The following is a 24,822-nucleotide window of genomic DNA, read 5'->3' as shown; positions in this document are numbered from 1 at the left end:
CAAACGATGTACACATGTAAGCGATCATTAATGCAGTAGACTTAGTCCTCCAAGAAGTCAAAATAGGAATTAAGATAGACTGTTTGCACATTTGGAAAAAAAAACAACGAAGTATTAGGGAAAATAAATTTTTTATCAAGATGCACCTGCTTAAGATCGGTGTAAATGGTAAATGAAGGCACATTCATGAATACAAATTTTGTTGCAAATCGATGAAGAAAAGAATATATTGACCAAATATAAAAAAATAAGGACATAAAGATTGAACGGGGTATGACCATAAAACAGTAAAGAACTGCCTGTGAAAAAAAAAAATGGGATGGGCAATATGATAGCCAAATGCAAGATTGAGAAACATTGAGCGCTGTTTATATTCATGCCACTGTTTTTCGCATCAGGTTTCTTTCTTCCTGTGGAACTTTTGTCTTACTTGAACAGGGAAATGTGTCATTTTTTAAACATGTTGAAATTCAAATGCTGTTCAAAGATTTAGCCTTATTATAATGGAAGAAAATGCATGCGCAGTTCTCCTGGGTGGGCATTCATTCAGCAGTAATAGGCGCAGGTGTAAGTTCAAAATTTAATGGTCTAAATCGACCTTAGCTCCTGGCAAACCATTAGCTGGCCCTTTATTTAAACACAGATGCCTACGCATTGTTTATGTTGGCAGGAGCGCTAGCAAACTATATTATACTTGTTGTCACAACCAAAGTGAAGTTTTGTAACAATGAGTGAAAGAAACAAACAGCATTCCACAATGGTGATTGAAGTCATCCGGAAAATTTGCTAAATTTATTGTACCCCTCCCCCTCACACCACCATACACACAATTATACACCACAGTGACTCTCATGGTGTCGGTCATGCTATTATAACACTAGGCATCAATGAGGAGAATTAGGTGATCGGATGGCACAATTATTTTTCTTAGAACATCAAATGTGCTTTGCATTAATGCAACATTACAGCTAACAAAGGAGCAGCCGGTTTGAGAGATGGTGACCAATGCATACGAAAGCTCATGATATTCTGTGCAGCAGAACGTTGCCGATCAGCTGTTGTGTGCAGAAGTGCACTTTTTCATGCAAAATATCATCCTGCGTCAAACCTTGTTGTGACGTGAGAACCTTACAGTTTCGAAAACACCACAGTGGAAGGCAAAGGGTGCTAGATTTGCTGAAAATGACTAAAAATTATTCGATCATTCATGAAGTTTACTGCTCGTTAGAGATTCACTGACTGTTCTCTGGATGCTGTAAACAGACACCCTGCTTTTACTGTCGCAGCAACAATGATCTGTGGTGCAGACAAGGAGAAATGCTTAGGTATGTTACGCAAGAGTATGCCCTACAAATTACACCCCGCTTCACATTCCAATCTGGTAGAGGAGGAAGAGGAAAAAAATTTCATTTTCTGGTGGAGGATGCATACTTCTGAGTAGAAGAAGCTAGTGTACTTTAACCATTGCTGTTGCCAATGCCTGTGCACTAGCAGTTACATATAACATGACAGTTACAATTGTTTTTCCACAAGCTGTAGTTACTGCAAGCTGCTGTACTGGTTCGCTGGTACACAGGTGTAATAAATTTAGGGAAGGTAAAACTTTCTAATAAATTGTCCAATATGACAAAATTGAAATGCAATGTTCTGCAAATAAGTGAAGCACAATGTGCCATCCCATACAATGGAATACCTTTGAAGAACCTGAATCGCCACCTGGGCCGTGACTAGGTGAAGAGTGTGTTCTGTGTAAACTAGTGCACATGTATAGCCCAAAGCTGTGGAGAGTACACTTAGTATCACTTGTGAAGGTTTATAAATTAGGCCTCCATGCAGTTTTGCAAAATTCAAAACCTCCCTTTTTGTTGTTTAAAGGTAGTGACATGTAGGGCCATAACAAGTACACTATGATCTTCATTCCCAAACAGTCAAAGCGAATAGCACCACCCTAAGTGTTATGTGCCTTCTTTCTCACATTTGTTGTCAAAAATTTTTAGTGTGCGATGCTGCGGTCGGCAGAGAAACTGATTTCTGGAGCAATATAAAGTATTAGGTACTGTGATCTCAGTTCTTTCACTGCTGTTTAAGCACCATCGGGTCTTATAGTAAATATATGAGGAATAAATAGAACATGTATATTTCACGTCGCAACCCTCATGAGTCGTCTGAATTATGAAGAACTCCAGATTTAGATCGGAAGACAGATTTTATTCTACTGAAAAATGGCATCATTCCAATGATTATTGTTTTTCGTGCTATATTTATTTTTATTTATTTCAGTTGGAATGTGTGTACATGTCAGCGATATCGCTTGACATGTTTTAGATGGACTGTTTTCCAAATTTAGGCAAATATCGTATTCGCAAATAACCTTTTGGATGATACCAAGAACTTGGCTAGCCGGAGTATATCTTGAGCATTTGCAAGAAACAAGGCTCTTGAATGCATATATTAGCCTGGGGTGCATGCCGCCCTCTAATTTCATCAGCAAGTTTCCGGAAATCATCTACAAGTCATCCCAAGCCAATCCAATATCTCTAGCATTTTTATACTTAACGTATATAGCAGCCCGAGCGATCACAGACAACGTTTCAAAACCATCATCACTAGGGCAACGAAACTCGCCGGAAACTCTCCCCTGGTTGTGGCCGGCGATTTCAACGCCCCCTTTCACGCGTGGAACTACACGCACGACACGGTCAAGGGTAGAAGTTTGTGGCAGGAGGCGGGAGATGCGGGACTCTCTCTATTGACGGACCCAGCCTTTCCCACCAGACGGGGCACCTCCTCGACCAGGGACGCTGTCCCGGATCTCGCCTTTGTTAAAAACGCTGTCTCAGCCATGTGGTCGAATCTGCTCATAGACCTCGGTAGTGATCACTACATCACGGTCACCAGCTTACAAGTGGAGCAGAAAAGAAAGAAGGCATTCTCGGTGCCTGACTGGGACAAATTCCGTGAGGTTCGCAAGGCCCGCGCCGCCCGTGGAGAAAAGCCGGAGAGTCTCGTCCAGTGGTGCGCACTAATTCGGCAAGATGTCTGCTCCACCACCAAAACCATAGAGACGGATCTACAGACAGACAAAATGGATAGTAGGCTAGCACACCTTCTCGAGGCTAAGCAATCACTTCTCGAGAGGTGGAAAAGCCAACGCTTGAATCGCAAGCTCAGAAAAAAGATAGCCGAGATCAACAAGCAGATCGACGAGCACTGCCAAGCCCTGTCTAGGCAGCAATGGGACGAAATTTGCAATTCAATCGACGGGCAGATGCGCACGGCAGGGAAGTGGAATCTTCTCAAACACTTGCTCGACGACTCCGGCACCAAGTCAAACCAGAGAACTGTCCTCGCTAAAGCACTCCACGAAGCCAAGAAGTCGTCTTCGGAAAAGGACATGCTGGAGATCTTGGCTAAGAAGTACCTGCCGCTCAAAACTGTGGCCGATGAGGCGGCATACCCAGTATACAAAGGGAAGCCGAACTCCGCGCTGGACGAGCCTTTCAAAATCAGTGAAATCCGCCGCGCCCTACACGACCTCAATGGTAGGTCAGCACCCGGCCCGGATCACATTAACAACAAGGCTCTCAGAAACCTAGAGGACGCATCGATCGAGTTTCTTACAGATGAGATAAATCGGATTTGGGAGCAGGGAATTGTACCTGAAGAATGGAAGTTGGCGAAGGTCATACTAATCCCAAAGCCCGGTAAACCGCCGAGCCTGGGCAACCTCCGCCCAATCTCACTGACGTCATGTGTAGGAAAGGTGGCCGAGCACGCCATCCATAACAGAATTGCCGAGTATATCGAGTCCAACGACCTTTTCCCTCACAACATGATAGGCTTCAGGCCAGGCCTCTCCACCCAGGACGCCATGAAGCTTATCAAGATCCAAATCCTGGAACGCTGCACTCGGGACACGAGAGCCATCCTTGGTTTGGACCTGGAGAAGGCCTTTGATAACATCCGTCACGAGTTCGTCCTCGTCGCCATCTCCAAGCTCGACCTGGGCTCGTCCTTCCATGCCTTCGTCAGATCTTTCTTGAGCGACCGATGCGCCATCCTCAAGGCTGGAGATTTGGAATCGGAGAAAATGGAGCTGAGCAGAAGAGGCACCCCCCAGGGGTCAGTCATCTCACCACTCCTCTTCAACATCGCAATGGTCGACCTCTCAAGGTATCTAGGCCAGGTCCAGGGCATCGGTCACACGATCTACGCGGACGACATCACTGTCTGGTGCGCGGGTGGCAGTGACGGACAAGTCGAAGCCACTCTCCAGGAAGCTGTCGACACTACAGAGCGCTTTCTAACCGGCACGGGACTCCGGTGCTCCCCAAAGAAATCGGAGCTCCTTCTCTACAGCCCAAGTAGAAAGGGCCGCAAGCCACAGAACTGGAAACCCCCCACTGAAATTGACATTAATCTCTACACCAATTGCGGAGATCCCATTCCCAAAGTCGCGTCCATTCGAATCTTGGGAATGACACTCGAAGGGGCGGGCACGAATAGCATCACCATTCACAAACTAGCTAAAAAGACGGATAGCGTCATCGGTCTAATCAGGCGGGTAGCTAACAGAAGGAGAGGCCTGAGCGAAGAGAATCTGTTAAGGCTAGTACACGCTTTCTTGCTGTGCCATTTTACGTACGTAGCGGCCATGCACGTCTGGAAGAGGGCCGAGCGAGACAAGCTAAATGCCATGATAAGGAGGGGGATCAAGAGCGCGCTCGGGCTACCAAACTACACACGCACCGACCGACTCCTGCAGTTGGGTATTCATAATACCCTGGAAGAGATTGCAGAAGCACAAGAAAGGGCACAGATTCTCAGGCTCTCCGGCACCAGGGCGGGCAGACGACTCCTAACTGAGATGGGCGTCCCCCCGGCCACTGTCGAAAACGCCTACCAGGGCCTTCCAAAAGAGCAGAAAGATAACATCATCATATCGCCCGCCCCACGCAATATGCATCCCCAGCGCAACGTACAAAGAAGGAAGGCCAGAGCGGTGGCGCTCCTACGCCGCGCAACAGAACTCTCTCGCGGCTGCTGCTTCGTTGACGCGGCCCAGTATGGCAACAGCAACAATTTCGCGGTAGTGTCAATCAACCACAGGGGTTCGACCGTTAACGCCGCTTCGGTACGAAGCACGTCGTCGCATGCGGCCGAGCAAGTGGCCATTGCCTTGGCCCTCCTGAACGACGGACATGCCAATATCTTTAGCGACTCCAGGGCAGCCATCCGCGCCTTCAGCGTTGGTGCCGTGTGTAAGGAAGCCTGTCGCATCCTCGACGGCAAAAGCATCGCCACCCACACTCTCACGTGGTTCCCCGCTCACATGGGATCCATCATGGGAGGCCCCACAAACCTCAACGAGCTGGCCCACTCCAAGGCGCGAGGTCTCTCTTTCCGCGACCATGGAGAACTCCAACGCCGGCCCGCAGTGGTGGAGAACAGAGATCAACCGACCACATACAACGAAATTGCGCAGCACTTTTATCTCGGCAGGAGAGACTTTCCCCTTCCACACAAGAAGTTAAACAGAGCGCAGGCATTGACCCTCAGATTATTGCAAACAGGCTCATATCCCAACCCGGCTTTATTTCACAAAATTTATCCCGACACCTATGCCACTAGTTCTTGCAGGCACTGCAATGACATCGCTAGCCTAGACCATATGCTCTGGCGTTGCCCCTCGTTACGAGGCACAGAAGAAATCAATGAAGACAAGTGGCTCTCCGCTATCAAGAGCCCCGATGCCGGGGCGCAACTATGGGCTGTCCAGAGGGCCCACGATGCGGCGGTCGGGCAAGGCCTGACTGTCCCAACGTGGGAGCGGCCCGCAGCGCGCTGAGTCGCGTACCTCAGGACCTTATTAAAGTTCTGCATCCATCCATCCATCCATTGTGTGGGAGAAACAGGAAATTTAAACAGGTGAATTATGCAGCATAAGAATGATGTCAGCAAGAAGCAAGCATCAAGAAGCACTGTATCAGGAAGCACTGTCGCTCGACACACATAGACTATCGAACAAGAATTATTGGGTTGATTTAAAATTCTGGCAGTGGAATGAAATGTTTCTTCTAATCTACATCTAAACTATTTGATTATTCAGTCTACTATCCCTACCTTCACCAGAAACGTTCATAATAATTATCCTATCTACGCAAAGTCATCTTGGACGATGTTGAAGCCTTCATGAGCTGCTTTTTTCACTGCTGATTCTCTGCGGGAAAGAGGTGTCCATATGAAGACCATACCGCCTACTTATTTCCCGTTTTTTTGATAAATGATAAGAGAAGAATTTCACACTCATGAGCTTCAGCAAGTTCTATGTTTGAAGCTGTTGATCCTTTTTTTCCTTTGCCATCTTTGACCCACCCGGTTAGCTAAGTAGGTAGAACGGCTGCAGGAGAAAGGTGGTGGCACCGAATGAGACTTATGCCTCAGTGGACCTTTTCATGGTCACTGGAGGAACTGCTTGTGGTCTTGGCCTTTGCAGTCAACTGCTGTGGCCTCGGCATCTTTTTTGAGGGCCATGACCATGTCTAAGAAATCTTGCCTCCACGGGCTGCATAAAAAAGAAGAATTTTCTGAGCTAACTCTTTTTCTTAAAATAATGTGACAGTTTTGGGATCGTTCCTAACCTGCAGCAAGTTGTTTTTTCGTTCACTTTGATTTCCATTAATTTATCGTTTATTTCATTTATTAAACACAAGTAATTTCCCCTATGTTGTCCTTCGTGTCAGTGTTTGTTTGCTTCTTATGATATGACTAATAAAAATCGGGCCTCTCGGTTAACCCTCTTTCTTCTCTTTTCTTAAAAGAACTCAGTTAAGTTGTATTCGTAGCTTTGCGACACAGAATTGGCGTGTGACTGGCCACTAGCTCAAGGCCCTTTACGAGTATTCGCGGGCTTCTTGAAAAAACGCTTTTATGTAGCAAACAACGTTACCTTGGTTCTGTCTAGTTACATGGCACTTACATATTTATAAATCTTCGTGCATGATTGTTGGGGCACCCTGCAGATCAGAAAATTATGTTACAATTTTCATAATCCTGTCGTGCGTCTTATTGGTGGCTATGACTGCTTCAAAATAATTTTTCAGTAAGGTGCAAGTATCTTTGAAGTTGAACGGTTTTGCAGCAAGGGCATACAATCTAGAAAATCAAGCAAAAGGTCAAGTTGTGTTCACTATTCAGATGTTTAACTAAGAAGCTGTAGAAAAACACAGGGCAACAACGCCTAATAAACGATGCAACATTTGAAAATCTCAACTGAACAAGAAACCAGCTTTTGAAAATGCATGATAAAGCTACTATCTTGTGTGGAGTACATTCTTACTGTGTACTCCAAGTGAAGTAGTTGTTACCACAATGCTTGGGCACCATATGAGCGTAACAATCAATAACTTTCACCAGAATATTAACACCACACAACGAATAGGGCTTCGAAGATTCTCTGTCTGAAATCCTCAACAACTTTTTCCGACGTTGAATGTGTTGAGCTCATTCTGTATTCTCAAAAGCCGGCCCTCAGAAAGCAAGCTCGCAGCCACAATTTCTCTAAAAGCAACATCAGCTTAGGTCCCAAGGTAGGGTTGACTTTCCGATAAAGTGGATAATGCATGGCAAACATCATGAACACTTTTACATGTTAACCAATGGGGTCACTCACGCAGCCATGAAATTATGTGATGCAGACACATGATATATCGAAGCTGGTTTCCTGAAGTGGTTCACAGCTGCACTCTGTCATATGTCTTGCAACAACAAAGGAGTGCTTGTGCACCAGCACTCCAACGTCACTAACAGGGATCACCTACACAGCTAAGTAGATGGTCATGACTTTTATTCGATTTCATATGCAGGCTTAAGATGTATGACTAAGATAGCGCATCACTCTCTTTTAAAAATAAAGCACCACTGCAAGCGACATACGCTACGCGTCCACGTTTGCGTGCGGAAGTGCAGTCTACGTGCTCATTACTCTAGGGCCGCCGTTAAGCGCAAGTCTCTCTGTCTCCGGGATTGGCCCACATCTTTGTGTGGGTCCCGCGCACGCGTACACGAAAACTTCCTACCGACTAGGTGCTAACAGTTTTGCTGTAAAACTTCGACATAACCTTACATTTTTCTTTGGTGTGCTTTAAAGCACTGAATCAATAGATCTTGCTTGCTGTGTATTTGACTGTAAATGAGTTATATTTGCTCCTATTCTACCAGGAAGGTATTATCAACCACGAACTGAGAATAAAGCCTCTACCACAAGACGAACGTTCGTTAGATGGTAAAATACTGCACAAGATCTACAAAGTACAAGAGGGACATGGTACGTATATCGACAAGGGTAAGCGACGTTCTCCATGTTAGTCATCTCATTTTTTTTCGGGGGAAAGGTGCAGAAGTGGTTTTAACTATATCCCAGTTCCAGATGTTTCGTATTCCGAAAAGTTTGATCGCCCTTCAAGTTATCTATGAAACATTCAGCAGTCACATTGAAATCTGGCCAGAAACGCGATTGAAAGCCGTAGAAGTTCATCTCAAACGTTAATGAGAGAGGTAAAAAAACAAACATGGAGGACGCTTAAGCTTCGCCCTTAAGAGGAAGCTTTAGCTCGACCCAACTCCGACGTGGCCTATTCAAATACATGTAAAACGCAAAAACGTTTTTCTGAGATAACCCCTGGAACGATGTTAATGAAATTTGTCGCATTTGAGAGAGAAAATTAACTTCTAGTGACTGTTGGAAGCGGTATTTCGATTCAGGCTTGAATTTTGTTAAAAAGACTTTCAAATATTCGACCGTTTGAAAAAGATAGAATCACGAAGTTTACAAATTCATAGCTCTACATCAAGAACCGATATCGCGGTTCTGTAAACGATATACTTGAGATCATTTAAAGCGCACAAATTTTATGTCATTTTACATCTTACGCGAATTTGTTACGTCGGTTACAAGGGTTCTGCAAAAGCTGTATTTCCATATTACTGAATTTTTTTATATTGATATGAGCAAAAGTGAACAAGGTGAACGCAGGAGCCAACGTTTCGACATGTGGAACTGTCTTCTTCAAGGCCACTTGTCGAAACGTTGGCTCCTGCATTCACCTCGTTCACTTTTGCTCATCGTCTTGAATTTCCATCTCCCACTTTCCTCGTGTTTTCCCTGGATTTATATTGATATGTAACATATCAATTTTGTCCGCTTTAGATGTACTATTAGGTGCAATTCACAGCATTGTAGTATCATTCTTCGTTGTTGAGTTACAGAGTTGTAAACTCTATAGCTTCATTTATTGAGAATTTTCGATTTTTGCCAATCTTTAATAAAAAATTTACGACCAAACTTAAAAATTAGAAACAAACAGTCACTAGGTTTTTAGTTTTCCTTTTAGATGCATCAAACCTTGTCAAAATTGGTGCAGTGGTTGCCGAGAGAAACTAATTCTCATTTTCCATGTACTTAGATAGGAACGCCCGAGCTAAAGCTTCCTCTTAAGAGTAAAAGATGATAGCATGAAAAGATCCCTGACTGTTCCTCACGCTTCCCGGAAACTGGAGCGTATGTAACTGTAATGCTTACCGGGAAACGCTGGCCGCGAACGCTATGCTCGAAGGCGGGCTTTCTAGTAGAAACGCGGCCTCTTGCGTGGGCCGCGATGCGGGAGAGGCGAGCGCCATCTGGAGATAATGCAAATAAAGCCCCTCAATCTCCCAAAGTAGCGCCATCACTTCCCTCCTCCTCCGCTCGGCGCGGCCTCGATGGTGGCGCCGCCGGTGGTGGGCCTGCCGTAGCAGACGACGGCTAACACGCTACGGGAGGAAATCCGCAGAAAAGTTCGCTCGAGCCCTGCGGAGCAGTTCTTTCAATCGAGATCTTTCTTCGTCAGTCGGTAACTGGCCTTTAGAATTTCGTGTTGGAAGTGCGGAAGAAATAGAGAAAAGGACCATTATTCAAGGCGTATTTTTAAGGCGTAAAGCGCGCGACGTTGAGAGTTCGTGTTGCTGAAACACGACGCAAGCACGCGGTGTACTCAAACACACGCGTAATTACCAGTTTCAGGTGTTGGCAACGTGAAAGTATGTACGTGGTTTCGTAGGTTCATTTACGTACCTGCAGGATACTTTTGTTCGGCCGGTGCGTGAGAGATTGCTGACCGCACACAGCCGGAATGGCCGTGTGCGGTCAGCAATGCCTGGCAACAGGGCCGTTTTTTTCATTGCGGGGTGCTTTGGTAATCGTGACGATATATTGTTTTTTTTTTACAAGTACTGCTCCAGGAGGGCACATGTAATGGCTAACGGAGGCCTCTGAAGAGCACGTGACATTACAATAATGCAGGCGTCGCAGGGAGTGTTCGCGTACAAAATTGGCTGTCTACGATCTTATACCCCCTTGGCATGCATAGGCTTCGGCGAGCCCCATCGAGCCCTGGTTCTAGCTTTGGTGTTCCCGTTGCCGCTTTGGTGCCCTGGAGGCGCCGTTAATAATACGAAATAATGACAAAGTGTTACAACTAGTAAAGAAAATTTATTGAAGAAATACAATCGCGCCGAGGCGCCAACTTCTAAAGCAGCGCTAGCGCGCCCGCGCGAGTATTCTGAAACGCCAACGAGGAATTTACAGGCCCGCGTACGACTCTACGATCAAAGTGCACGTTAAACATCCCCAGGCGAGATAGATAAAGTTATCCGGAGCCATCCACTACGACCTGCATCCTAGCTTTAGTCGCTTCGGAAAGTTAAAAACGTTAATCACCACAAACCAAATCAATACATGCGGGCGTACATTCGAAGCTAAAGGACTGCATCGTAAGTCATATTGAGCCTTCAAAAGCGTCGAGAATGTGTTAACTTCTGGTGGAGCTCAAAACACACACTGAATAAAGTCGCTTTTATGTCACAGGCCAGCTGCAGGTTCGTGCATTTCACCGCAAGACGAAACCACATGAAACAAAGAGAGCACATTCGAAAAAAAAGTCAAACAACGCGCTAAAAACCACGCAGAGCATGAACACACATTTTGTCGAAGCGGAAGGCGTGAACTAGGCTCGAAATAAGAGGTTGTGAGTAGCCGTGACCCTTACTTCACTAAGCCGTGCGTTCTTTGCCACTTCCTCGAAGTCAGGCCGCCCGATCCTGCGAATCCACACTTCTTCTTGCGTTGCGCCCACCGGACGGCAAAGCAAAAAACTTTTTGCCCTCGCTGTGTTTGTTGCGGCAACCGAAGGTGTAGCAGCATGGCATCGCAATTAAGTTCTCGGCCCTACACATTCTATTACGCTAACGTACTCCGTCAGTCCGCCTGCCGTACTTTCGTCGCGCAGGCCCAACAATGGAGGTCGGCGCGCGCTAGAAAGAAAAAAATATACAAAAGCACGGCGCCTGCTCCGCGCCGGAAAGAAAAAATATACAAAAGCACGGCGCCTGCTTCCACGTGACACAAATTGGCCAATGGGGAAGCGGAGGAGGCTGGGGCGACAGGAGGCGTGGAGGAGAAGGCGCCAGGGTGAGCGGGGTGGCGGAAAGATCTAAGAATGGCGCTACTTTTAAAAAATTGAGGGGCTTTAATTGCAAAGAACCGGGGGCGCCGCTCCGTGGTCTGCAAGATACTCACACGCCGGCGCGTGCAAAAGGCTGGTCTATGTATAGTAGAAACGCTGGAAAAAAGGGGTTTGAGTTTTCGTGTAACAGAATTATGTTTTCTCGTATAGTCCAATTGCAATCTGACGCTGTCATGTTTGAAGGTTGTGCGTAAGTTGTACTTTACGATTTTTCTACCTATCATAGCTTGAGAAATTTAACTAGTTCAGTAGCTCCCTTGCGCCTCGTGGAAATTCCTGGGTTTGGGTGGTTTGAAATTTTTGGCCGATACGACGTCCGACGGCGGATTTTCAGCGACATGAGGCCCGTAACGCTGTCCCGTTAGTAAGCTTTTATTTTCTGAAACCGTAATATGAGCTGATTACATGAATGTGCTTTTTTGTTGCGTGCAAAATTTAATTTCTAAGAGGAAGAGTATGGTGTATATATATATATATATATATAATATTCCGCGTTGCTGTAATCAAGTGTTAGTAAAACACAAGAAACACTGGGCAATCGTTTACACATATTGTCACGTGGTGGTGACGTTAAGAACACAGTAGCAATACTGTGAAAGGCAAAACTAGATTTTATTGGGCGAACCTGTGCCCACAAAACAGGCTACACTTATAGCACAACGAAAGCAGCGAACACAGTCGGCGATCGTCGGAAATCTGATCAGCGAGGCAAGCGCGTCGGCTTTTATACAGCAGTCGTCGAATGTTGCAGACTAATCGTTCGGACCCGCGCGCCTTCCACAATGTTCTAAACCATTCGTGTCACACGATGAAATCAGATAACACAACGTTCGGCGACAACAGACAGCCGGGTAGAAGCATCGATAACTTTCCAGAAACTTCGGATACATGCAGGCGCGTCCCGCGCTGTGCGATTACATTTGTTAGGTGGCGAAACGTGGTCGCCAGATAAGTACACGTGTCAATACCCCCCTCTTAAAAAGCATCGACCCGATGCTGCAAACAAACGAAGTTAATAAACAAAAGCACTCGTAGCAAAGAAAAGAACAAAAATGACGAAGTTCGTCAGCGTCCGTAAAAGGGTTTAAGGTGCACCACGTGGACCACTTCAGATCGTGCGCGGCGCCGCTGTGAATGCGAAATGCCGTCTGGCACGACCTCATAATCCAGAGCGCCAATACGTCGGATGACCTTGTAGGGTCCGAAATAGCGTCGGAGTAGCTTCTCACTGAGTCCTCGTCGGCGTATCGGGGTGCAGACCCAAACACGGTCGCCAGGCTGGTACTCGACGAAGCGTCGTCGGAGGTTGTAGTGTCGGCTGTCGGTCCTCTGCTGGCTCTTGATTCACAGGCGGGCGAGCTGTCGGGCTTCTTCGGCGCGCTGGAGATAGCTAGCGACGTCAACATTCTCTTCGTCAGTTACGTGCGGCAGCATGGCGTCAAGCGTCGTCGTCGGGTTCCTGCCGTAGACCAGCTTGAACGGCGTGATCTGTGTTGTTTCTTGCACCGCCGTGTTGTACGCAAAGGTTACGTACGACAGGACCGCGTCCCACGTCTTGTGTTCGACGTCGACGTACATTGCTAGCATGTCGGCGAGGGTCTTGTTCAGGCGCTCCGTGAGACCATTCGTCTGCGGATGGTAGGCAGTTGTCCTCCTGTGGCTTGTCTGGCTGTACTGCAGAATGGCTTGGGTGAGCTCTGCTGTAAAAGCCGTTCCTCTGTCGGTGATGAGGACTTCTGGGGCACCATGTCGCAGCAGAATGTTTTCGACGAAAAATTTCGCCACTTCGGCTGCGCTGCCTTTTGGTAGAGCTTTAGTTTCAGCAAAGCGGGTGAGATAGTCCGTCGCCACGACGATCCACTTATTCCCGGATGTTGACATCGGAAACGGCCCCAACAAATCCATCCCAATCTGCTGGAATGGTCGGCGAGGAGGTTCGATCGGCTGTAGTAATCCAGCTGGCCTTGTCGGTGGTGCCTTGCGTCGTTGACAATCTCGGCATGTCTTGACGTAACGGGCGACGTCGGTGGTCAGACGCGGCCAGTAATACCTTTCCTGTATTCTCGACAGCGTACGGGAGAATCCGAGGTGCCCAGCGGTTGGATCGTCGTGTAGGGCGTGCAGTATCTCTGGACGCAGCGCTGACGGTACAACAAGGAGGTAGCTGGCGCGGACTGGTGAGAAGTTCTTCACGAGTAGGTTGTTTTGAAGCGTGAACGAAGATAATCCACGCTTAAATGCCCTAGGGACAACGTCGGTGTGCCCTTCCAAATACTCGACTAGGGCTTTTAGCTCCGGGTCCCCTCGTTGTTGTTCGGCGAAGTCTTCCGCGCTTATTATGCCAAGGAAGGCGTCGTCATCCTCGTCAACTTGCGGCGGTGGGTCAATGGGGGCGCGGGATAGGCAATCGGCATCTGAGTGTTTTCTTCCGGACTTGTATGTTACAGTGATGTCGTATTCTTGTAGTCTGAGGCTCCACCGCGCCAGCCATCCTGAAGGGTCCTTTAAGTTAGCTAGCCAACACAACGCGTGATGGTCGCTGACCACTTTGAATGGCCTGCCATAGAGGTAAGGGCGAAATTTCGCTGTAGCCCAAACGATGGCGAGGCATTCCTTTTCGGTTGTAGAATAATTGCCTTCCGCTTTTGACAACGACCGGCTAGCGTAAGCTATCACGTGTTCATGTCCATCTTTTCTCTGGACTAGGACGGCACCGAGGCCTAGGCTACTGGCGCCAGCGTGTATTTCGGTATCGGCGTGCTCGTCGAAGTGCGCAAGTACGGGCGGCGACTGCATGCATCGTTTGAGTTCTTGAAATGCGCCGGCCTGCGGCGTTTCCCACTTGAACTCGACGTCACATTTAGTTAGCTTTGTCAGCGGCTCAGCGATGCGTGAAAAGTCCTTGACAAAGCGCCTATAGTAGGCACACATGCCAAGGAATCTGCGCACTGCCTTCTTGTCGGTTGGCTGCGGGAACTTTGCGATGGCAGCTGTCTTCTGTGGGTCGGGGCGTACTCCTGATTTGCTGATCACGTGGCCTAGGAACAAAAGCTCATCGTAAGCGAAACGGCACTTTTCCGTCTTCAGAGTGAGCCCTGATAACTTGATGGCTTCTAACACTGTCGAGAGCCGCCTAAGGTGATCGTCGAAATTTCCGGCGAAGACGACGACGTCATCCAGGTAAACAAGGCACGTCTGCCACTTCAGTCCGGCTAACACCGTGTCCATGACGCGCTGAAACGTTGCAGGCGCCGAGCACAGTCCGAATGGCATGACCTTGAACTCGTAGAGGCCGTCTGGCGTGATGAAGGCAGTCTTTTCGCGATCTCTCTCGTCGACTTCTATTTGCCAGTAGCCAGACTTGAGGTCCATCGACGAGAAGTATTTAGCGTTGCAGAGCCGATCCAATGCGTCGTCTATCCGTGGAAGGGGGTACACATCCTTCTTCGTGATCTTGTTCAGTCGACGATAATCGACGCAGAAGCGTAGGGTTCCGTCCTTTTTCTTTACCAGGACTACAGGAGAGGCCCACGGGCTTTTCGACGGCTGGATGATGTCGTCGCGCAGCATTTCGTCGACTTGTTGTCTTATAGCTTCGCGTTTTCGCGTCGAAACTCGGTAAGGGCTCTGGCGTAGTGGTCGAGCGCACTCTTCGGTTATTATGCGATGCTTTGCGACTGGTGTTTGTCGAATCCTCGATGACGTCGAAAAGCAGTCTTTGTATCGTCGAAGCAGACTTCTGAGCTGTTGCTGCTTAATCACAGGGAGACTTGGATTTATGTCGAAGTCTGGCTCGGGAACTACGGTCGTCGGGGTAGATGCAACAGAATCCGAGAGGACAAAGGCATCGCTGGTTTCCTGAATTTCCTCGATGTATGCGATCGTCGTGCCCTTGTTGATGTGCTTGAACTCCTTGCTGAAGTTTGTCAGCAACACTTTCGTGTTTCCTCCGTGGAGTCGAGCGATCCCTCTTGCGACGCAAATTTCACGGTCGAGCAGTAGATGTTGGTCGCCTTCGATGACGCCTTCTACGTCAGCGGGTGTTTCGGTGCCGACCGAAATAACGATGCTGCAGCGAGGCGGGATGCTCACTTGATCTTCGAGCACACTCAAGGCGTGGTGACTACGAGGGCTCTCCGACGGTATCGCTTGATCTTCCGACAGCGTTACTGACTGCGACTTCAGGTCGATGATTGCGCCGTGTTGGTTCAGGAAGTCCATGCCGAGAATGACGTCTCGTGAACACTGTTGCAGGATAACGAAGGTGGCAGGATAAGTCCGGTCATGAATGGTTATTCTTGCCGTGCAGATTCCAGTCAGCGTGATGAGGTGTCCTCCAGCGGTCCGAATTTGAGGGCCTTCCCATGCGGTCTTAACTTTCTTCAACTGGGCGGCGATGTGTCCACTCATTACGGAGTAATCAGCCCCTGTGTCCACTAAGGCGGCAACTGCGTGGCCGTCCAGAAGCACCTCGAGGTCGGTGGTTCTTTGTCTGGCGTTGCAGTTAGGTCTTGGCGTCGGATCACGGCTGCGGCGCGTTGACCTGTGGCTGGTATGTGACGTCGTCAGGTCGTCTTTCGTCGCCGCATTCTTTCTTTCCAGACTTCGTCGGGACGGCGGCGTGTCGTTATGTTGTCGAGGTAGTTTCTTCAGCGTCTTCGTCGGCGGCGGAGGGTCTTCGTCAGTTCGACGGACAGCAACCGCACCTCCATCGGTTGCTGCTTTTAGTTTTCCGGATATGGGCTTGCTGACCGGCCCCGGGCTGGGCCAGTGAATGGTCGGCGCTGCGGCGACAGGTAGCGGCCTGGTGATGGCGAACGCGACGGTCGTCGAGAGCTCCACTGAGTAGCCGCGAGGTAGTCAGCGATATCGCGAGGGCGTTCACCTTGCTGCGGGCGCGGAGCGTTGACGGCGAAACCTCGCAGTCCCATCTCCCGGTATGGACATCGTCGGTAGACGTGACCCGCTTCTCCGCAGTGGTAGCACAGCGGGCGGTGGTCAGGAGCGCGCCATACGTCTGTCTTCCTCGGGTAGCTGCGCTGGGCGACGGGTGGGCGTGCTGGCGGCGGGGGTGGTCGACGGAATTGCGGCGTTACAGGGCGCTGTCGCGGTCGCGGAGGAGGACCTTGACGGCGTGCGACGGCGGCGTAGGTCATCGCTTCTGGCTGGGGTTGCGGTAATTGAGGTTGCACCTCCGGAACCCCAAGCGACCGCTGAACCTCATCTTTGACGATGTCAGCGATCGAGGCCACTTGAGGCTGCGACGACGGGAAGATCTTCTGGAGCTCCTCTCGTACGACTGCCCTGATAGCCTCGCGCAGGTCGTCGGAGGCCAGCGATTGAACGCCGGCATAGTTTGTAGAGTTGGTGCGGCGGTCGAATTGCCGGTTGCGCATCTCGAGTGTCTTCTCGATGCTAGTGGCCTCGCGAAGAAACTCGTCGACGGTCTTCGGTGGGCTTCGTACCATACCGGCGAAAAGTTCCTCCTTTACACCACGCATCAGTAGCCGGACTTTCTTTTCCTCGGACATTTCCGGGTCGGCGTGGCGGAATAGGCGGCTCATTTCTTCCGTAAAGATGGTAACGTTCTCGTTTGGTAGCTGCACTCGGGCGTCCAGCATAGCTTCAGCCCTTTCCTTGCGCACGACGCTTGTAAAGGTGCGCAGGAAGCCGCTACGGAACAGGTCCCACGTTGTCAAGGTCGATTCCCTGTTCTCAAACCAAGTTCTGGCGGCGTCTTCTAAAGCGAAGTAGACATGCCGCAGCTTGTCGTCGGAGTCCCAGTTGTTGAACGTCGCGATGCGTTCGTAGGTCTCCAGCCATGATTCCGGGTCTTCAGTCGCTGCTCCATGGAAGGTTGGTGGGTCCCGAGGTTGTTGTAGGATAACGGGGGACGCTGGGGCAGCCATTGGGGTTGTTTTGACCACGATCTTCTTTGTCGACTCAGGTTGAAGTCCGTGCTCTGGGGGCAGTCCTTGAAGTCTGCGGCTAGCACGCTGGTCTTGGGCGATGTTGGTTTTGTCCTCGGGCTTCGGGCTTGGATCGCGGCTTTGCGGGGGCGTTCGGTACATGAACGCACTAGCACCTCCACCAGATGTCACGTGGTGGTGACGTTAAGAACACAGTAGCAATACTGTGAAAGGCAAAACTAGATTTTATTGGGCGAACCTGTGCCCACAAAACAGGCTACACTTATAGCACAACGAAAGCAGCGAACACAGTCGGCGATCGTCGGAAATCTGATCAGCGAGGCAAGCGTGTCGGCTTTTATACAGCAGTCGTCGAATGTTCCAGACTAATCGTTCGGACCCGCGCGTCTTCCACAATGTTCTACACCATTCGTGTCACACGATGAAATCAGATAACACAACGTTCGGCGACAACAGACAGCCGGGTAGAAGCATCGATAACTTTCCAGAAACTTCGGATACATGCAGGCGCGTCCCGCGCTGTGCGATTACATTTGTTAGGTGGCGAAATGTGGTCGCCAGATAAGTACACGTGTCAATATAGACCTTTTTACGGCTATCTCCGGGTGCCGCCCCATTAGATCACGTGATGACGCCTCCGTGGTTTGCCTCAGCTGTCTCCATGGCCTGGCCGTCTTTACAATACATGTGCCGACGGCCCGGTGCCGTTAAGCCAACCTCTGTTTCCACGGAAATTGAAATGGTGACTGGGCGAGCGACGCGAAGCTTTGACCACAGCTTCGCAGGACATGTAAGCGCTTCTGAAGCTCATTACATCTTGTCCAAACGGCGCCACCAGCGCACATGGTGCTTGTACTAAACGCGAGGCTATATAAATGTAAAGCTGACTAAATTTTACAGTTATCAATTAAAATAGGATCAGTGTGTTTCACTCTTCGTCTTGTATTTGTCAAACGGCTTGTAAGGTTTCTGACTCAGTAAAGTTCCTCGGTGCGGTCGCTATTCGAATTTTTGTTTCCTATCTCATCGCCCGGAGGTGTGCTCACTTGCGATACATTTGTTCTTGCTGCTCACCAGGGCTTGGAACTCAGATGTTCTGTACTTCTCAATAGCTGGTAGCAAGCGGTACTATCGAGAGCCACTTGCTTACATTGTCAGTAGTCGCGAAACATTCAGCTTTGAAGATCCGTGCGTGCGCTGTCGGTTCAGTCACCGTCACCCATGTTTCGGCGCATCCATTCAAGTATGCATTCATTTACATATTCTTGGTACGTTGTCGATAGAGTGGGCGTAAGTTTTCAGGTGAGTTTGAGAGGATGTGTGCAGATAACGTTTGAAAAACTCACTCTTGCTGACGGGCCGGGACTGAAGCACTTTCTTTCAAAGGTTAGCGATACGGTGCAGGTGGAGGAGTAAATTTTTTTATCCCAGAGGGAAGCTGTACATCTCGAAGTACCCGCAGCACGTGCAGCGGTCCGTTAACTTGTTGACACACATTAAGTCTTTTTTAATGTGACAGTCACTATTGTTGTAGCCAAATACTGCAGACGTCTTCCCGCCACCGCTCTTCCTTTTGCAGCAGGAATGATTCTCGGTGCGTAAGTAGCGAGCACCCAGTTGCCTGTCCGACAGCTGATCTCAGAGTAGCGGGACAGAAACTGTATTGGTTGAGTATTTGTGCGTTTACGCTGAGGCAACGTGTGGAGCGCAGCCGAAAGCGACATCTCGTTGCTCTATAGCAAACTGCCCCACGAGTAAGGTCGATAATGTCTTCCTCCTCATAGCGTGTACAATACCGGCTTGCTTATCTTAGGCACTGTGTTTGCAGACGTCAAATAAATCCAAAGGTGGGCTTCAACACCTCCCGGCGCACACCTTATTTAAAATATTGTCCTCACTGGTTTTAGTTTTAGCCTTGACTATGGCGAAAAATAGTCAGGGAAGCAAAGACAGAGCGATGCTACGTGAGAAATGCCTCCGTTCAAGGTAGTGACAACGCAACAACCGACTGCCCTTTCGTGTGGTACAAAATTCTTGCTCACTAGTCCTGTTTCTTGTCTCATATGCGGCCCTTTTCGTACTGGTATACGTATATAGCGCCTGTTGCTTATTACATATGTTTGCTGTTCTCTCTAGGTACGTGAAGGTGAATAAGCTTTAATGTCTATCATCTGCACATGATTACAGCGGCTGCAACAACATCGATAGTTGCTGTTTCATTATTTTCCCTTTGTTTAACCACAGTCGTTAAGCTACCTAGAGGTCACAAATTGCAATAGTTATTTAGTCACTCGGGAACACTCTATACCTTCCAGCCTACTGCGCAGCGAAGCAAATATGTGCATCTATTTTTGCAGAGCCGACGCTCTCACAAGTTTACCAACGCTCACGTGGGCTCAACCAACACAATAGAAGGAACGGGAGAAATCCGAACGGTAAGTCGCGGAGATGTAAATTTTAGGTAATTGCATATGTTTGACTATTTGTCCTTTTGTTATAATCCGCGTCAAAGCACTGAAGAACACTCGGGTAGCTTAGAAAACCGCCTAATACTAATAAGTTCAGCCTGAAACGTAAATAAGCACAGGTTTCGTTCGCGAACTTTATCTAGGTATTTATCACTAGTAGAGGCTTCCACACACTACATTATCCATTCGTCATGGACCGCATCAAATGTAGTTGGACTTCAATTCAAAGAAATTGGCAGCCACAGAAATTGTTTACTTAAGTCAAACATTATGTTAAACATGTTGCAGTACACCCATGCTGGTAACAATATATTTACTCGCGGGCTGAAAATTCCAGCAAAAATCACCTGAGGATGACTATCGACGTTAATGCGATTATCATTGCAGCAACGTAGCAATTAACACACCGTAGCGCCAACGCGAAAGCGCGTCGCGTATCACGCATGTACTGCAGCTGGGATCCTCTCTCGCGCTTCACTCGGCACGCGCTGCTCCGCCTAGCGGCGTGCCGTGAACTACACATCTCGGTGCATGGCCTCCGAGATTTGGGCCCTCCTGTTGGATTTCCAGGCGCGTACATAAAGCTCGTATGTGTGTGTGCGCCGCGTGTGGGAAGGAATCGGGGAAGGTTAGCGCATACGTGCAAGCGTGTTCCTGCCGATAACGCGGCGGTCACGCATTTTCTTGATGGGTCCTTTTATCTCGATAAAGTCGTTCGGAGTATGGTACATGCCGCTTAGACAAAGTTAGACAATCGGGGCCCGCGGTTAACCCCCTTTCTTCTCGTTTAGACAGTTTGGCTTTCCCCCCACTTTTCATTCATTTTTGAGCTCAGCACTTTCGTTGGCAAGGTCATGGTGACAATAAAGCCAAATCAGGATAAGCCACCGTCTCCAGAATTTCCATTTGGAGATGGCATCGAACCAGTTGGCTGGTGTGACCAGTTCCCTATGAAATTTGGCCAATGGCATTTGGGATTTCAATGAGTGGGCTCGTTCCGGTACCAACTAGTGTGACAGTATATGTTGTTTGGTTTCGCTAAGCTTCCGGAAATACGTGCAGGATTCAAAGGAAGCAAATGACTTGCGTAGATATAGATAATGACGCAAATATTAAATACCAGGAAATAGGCCACGGGCATGTGTCAGGTGTCAGAATGCTTCAAAATCTTTCAGAGCCGCCAACTTTCATTGCACAGCACCCTACGCGAGTAGCAGCTGACAATGACTTTAGCGTTTAAAAGGGATTCTTATAACACAGAAAGCAGCTCTGCTTGTGTTCGTCCGTACCTAATCAACAATAATAAATAAATAATAGTGCGGTCTTTCACGGGATGCGGACCAAAGAATGCATCGGCGACCACTATTATCCCAATTCGCATACAGATACCTCTTAAGCAAAGAAGGATGCCAGAATACCCCTATTACTTCTCACATAAGGATATGTTACCCTGCGAAGAGGTGGCCCGAATAAAATAACGCAGTAATAAAACAGACAAAAAGGTACATTCCTTCAATGATTTAATTTCGGAAAACTGGGCAGTTGCTGTGTTTTCCTTCGTAAACTAGACCAAATAAATGCATTCAGAAAATCTGGGCGCTGATTGTTCCTCTTTGGTGTAAAAATGCTCCAAAAAGGTAAAAAAAAGAGCCAATGCGCACGCTGAGACCTCGCCTGCCTTTTACTGCGACCTCCGTTGGGGCCGTACACTTCGGAGTGCCTCGATGTCCTTCTCACCCGCCACTCTGTGCAGGGTGGAGACAACCGCGGCGTCTGCTATGGCGTCGGGCACGCGAATGGCGCATACACAGGAGCGCCGGCAACGTGTCCCTACGGCGTCAGCCAGAGGCGCCTACTACGGTGTCCGCCATGCGCGTGCCCAGCGCCGTAGTAGACGCCACCGTTGTCTCCATCCTGTATGGAGCGGGAGGCGAGGAGGACATTGAGGCACCCTACCGACTAACAGCGCCCTATCGGTATAGCCAGGCTGGCGCACCATACTACACTGTTTCGCTGGGGAGCTCGCAAATGGGACGGCTGTAGCGAAACCAGCCGGTGCGCGCAAATCTGAGGTCATGGTCAGGCATGACGGAATACATATTCAGACAAGATTGAACAAATATGGCACGGTTCTGATTGCACCTCACACCGGAAAAATTTTAACGGATCTTTTTTTTGTTAGAGAGCGGCCCACACCTACTAGCCCCTACCACTTGGCCTAAGTTTCTGTGAAAAGATTTAGTGAAGAGAAGCACGTGCCCAGTAACCCAATTTGGCGTGAAAGAGGTTCATGGAGTTCTTTTGAAAAGCGATACATACAGAGTGCCGTATGCCCAGAGACTGAAGTTGTATTAGGCCGCATTAGGCCACATTAGCATGAAAGTGGATCAATCGGCAGAGATGTATTTTACAGAAGTGTCCTGAATATGCCACACACCTTCAACTGCCATGAGAAACATCGAAAGAAAAATATTTAGAAAGGCAAAATTTCTTTAAACCTAAATATATCTTAAATATATGAGGCAGGCAAGCGTATTGCATATTCACGAGTCTTGCCTAAAGATAGCAAAATAAGTATGCACTATTCATTTGTCAAATTTGCAAGGAAGTGCACATATACACACGGGCGAAAAGTGCGGAAAGTTCCGGACAAGTAAACTGGCCATAGGCGCCAGAGGACTATCTTTGTGATGATAAGTTACGTCATTACCCGTATCTAAGGGATTAAAAAGTAGTTTTACTCTGGTACGCACTTATCGTCGCCATTGTACCGGCAAGGGTCGTTCGCATTCTTTCATAGGAGTCGTAAACTTCAAAATATCAGTGGCGGTTGTCACTTGTGCTAATGTTTAGCATTACCATGTTTTTGCATATATTATCATATATTCGCTCGCGCGCCAGTTTAGCAGCAGTTCCTTTCGCCCACTCGACACGCGCACGTGAAATGGCGTCGCAGCCAACGGGAAATTTAGGTGCCATTTGACTGCTACAGACGCCAGCTTTTTCGCTCGATAAGCCATTTGATGCTTTAGCATCAATACAGTTGCGCCTTTGGCAGCGTCCTTTTGCTGAACAACGATAATTCTTACCTGCTTTGCATGCGTGTCCTTACTTCAAAGCTCTGCGCTCGCTACCGTCCTTTCAAGGACGCTATGGCACGCTGATAACGGGCGAGCCATTCGTGACCGAGAAGTACCGGGCGCGCAGCGTGAAAGAAAGGAAAGGCACGCAATATGAAGATTTCTGGTGTGTGACGAGAATTGGCCCAGAAGGGTGCCACTGTTTTTTAGTGTGTATTGCTGAGTGAGCACCTCTTATCAAAGCAGGCATTGCGCAGTTCATGATGCGCGAAGAACACGATCATACCACGCGTTCTTCTCGGCTGAGCCTTCTGGATGGACCTTCTGGATGGCTACAACTTCTTGTTCTGACAAGCAGCGAATGTCAAGAAGTTGTGCGATTTCCTTCAACCGACCCAGCGCGTTTTCACAATAGCTTTCTGGAGCGTCCTGTATTTCTAAGTTTGAGCGTCTGCTACGCCACTCAAGGGGCGTCAACGTCATCTGAAAGTTGGCTGAGTTTCCGAGGAACAACATATTTTTCCACAATTTCCACCTTTTGCTTCACGTTCTTGATATCTTAGTCATGACAGTGCAGGCGTTTCTTAATTTCATCGCTTTTAACAAACAGCATTTGGATAGATTGCTCGAAGCCGTTCATTTTACATGGTAAGTCCAAAAGCAAGCTAACCTTCTAATCCATCTCTGCCAACTTCAAGATGACGTTTGATTCTGTTTCCTAACCCTGGCCAGAAGCAACACCGTTTTTCCCATTGCCTCGACGTGTCTGACACTTCCACTTCTTCGTAAAGGCTTCTCGTTCGGCCTTCTCACTCACTCCAGAATACATTCCAATATTAAAAAGAAACAAATATTTGGAGCACGACAAGCATTTTCGCTCATTACAGAACTAGAAGACATTAAAAGCAGCTATTGAAAGCTGCTCTTAGCATTGAAAGTGGAAGAATTCGTTACAGCTGAGTGTTAGCCGAAGCAGAGGGTAAAGTAGGAAAGACAAAAATGTTGAAATTTCACCAACCTAGAGAACATACAGAAGACCGTTCAAAATTTCGTGCAGCCTCTGCTGCCAAAAAAGAATACGAAGTTGGACTATGAAAACGATCAGAGGAGTTCGTGGTCACAATCCCAATATTCGTGTTATGGAAATTAAAGTTTATATATTGCTGGCTACTTTGTATGTCAGAATTATTGGCTGTCACTTCCGCTTTCGCTATACACATCTTGGAATGATTTGGTGTCCGTTAGAAGTAGCTTTATAGATACAAGAAACACTACTAAAAAATTTCGCTTTGCTTTCATGTTTAGCACATCGCTCCACGAAAGATAAAGAAGAGGAGCGATCAATGAACCAGGAAAAATTTACTGTGGAGATTCACGTTATTTCTGACTCGGTGCACAACAAAGATTTTAAAAACAGTGAGGAGCTAATTGCTTATCTGGCAGTCATGACAAACGCAGTGAGTATCTCTTGTAACTTCTTAAGAATAACTTTGCTCGGAGTTTTTACGTTCTAAACATTTATGTTTTCTTGCCGCGTACTTATCTTTCTTGACAACTTTTTTATAAACGCCTGTACCCATTCGCGGAGCATTTGTATGATTTTCCGATATTTATGTAAGTGGACTCATTTATGCGGTCTCTTCGATTCCGTTTAAATTAAGGTTCGATTTTTCAATAGTAGCGTTTTTCTGCGACCGTTTCTTCTGTCCTGTGGCGAGATGTAGCCGGCGACACCAGAACCTGCCACCGGTCTCTCTGCACTATTATGCTGTTGCGTTTCATT

The 24,822-nt window shown here is 48.0% G+C and overlaps 1 protein-coding gene across 3 annotated transcripts in view; it reads left to right on the top strand.

Moving 5' to 3' along the window:
- Positions 1 to 24,822, top strand: part of LOC126519178 (venom metalloproteinase antarease TserMP_A-like) — a 65,362-nt gene that overhangs the window by 9,166 nt on the left and 31,374 nt on the right. The window contains exons 4-6 of one of the 3 annotated variants that reach the window (XM_050168793.3): positions 8,221 to 8,344; positions 19,849 to 19,926; positions 24,345 to 24,496. In XM_050168793.3, the coding sequence (XP_050024750.1) occupies positions 8,221 to 8,344; positions 19,849 to 19,926; positions 24,345 to 24,496 (354 nt within the window). The remainder of the gene's footprint in view (positions 1 to 8,220; positions 8,345 to 19,848; positions 19,927 to 24,344; positions 24,497 to 24,822) is intronic. The other 2 variants (XM_050168794.3, XM_055065253.2) reach the window with 2 other exon arrangements.

The sequence above is a fragment of the Dermacentor andersoni genome, chromosome 10 (assembly GCF_023375885.2).
Source record: "Dermacentor andersoni chromosome 10, qqDerAnde1_hic_scaffold, whole genome shotgun sequence".
Classification (NCBI taxonomy): Eukaryota; Metazoa; Arthropoda; class Arachnida; order Ixodida; family Ixodidae; genus Dermacentor; species Dermacentor andersoni.
This window is presented reverse-complemented; position numbering and strand designations above follow the sequence as displayed.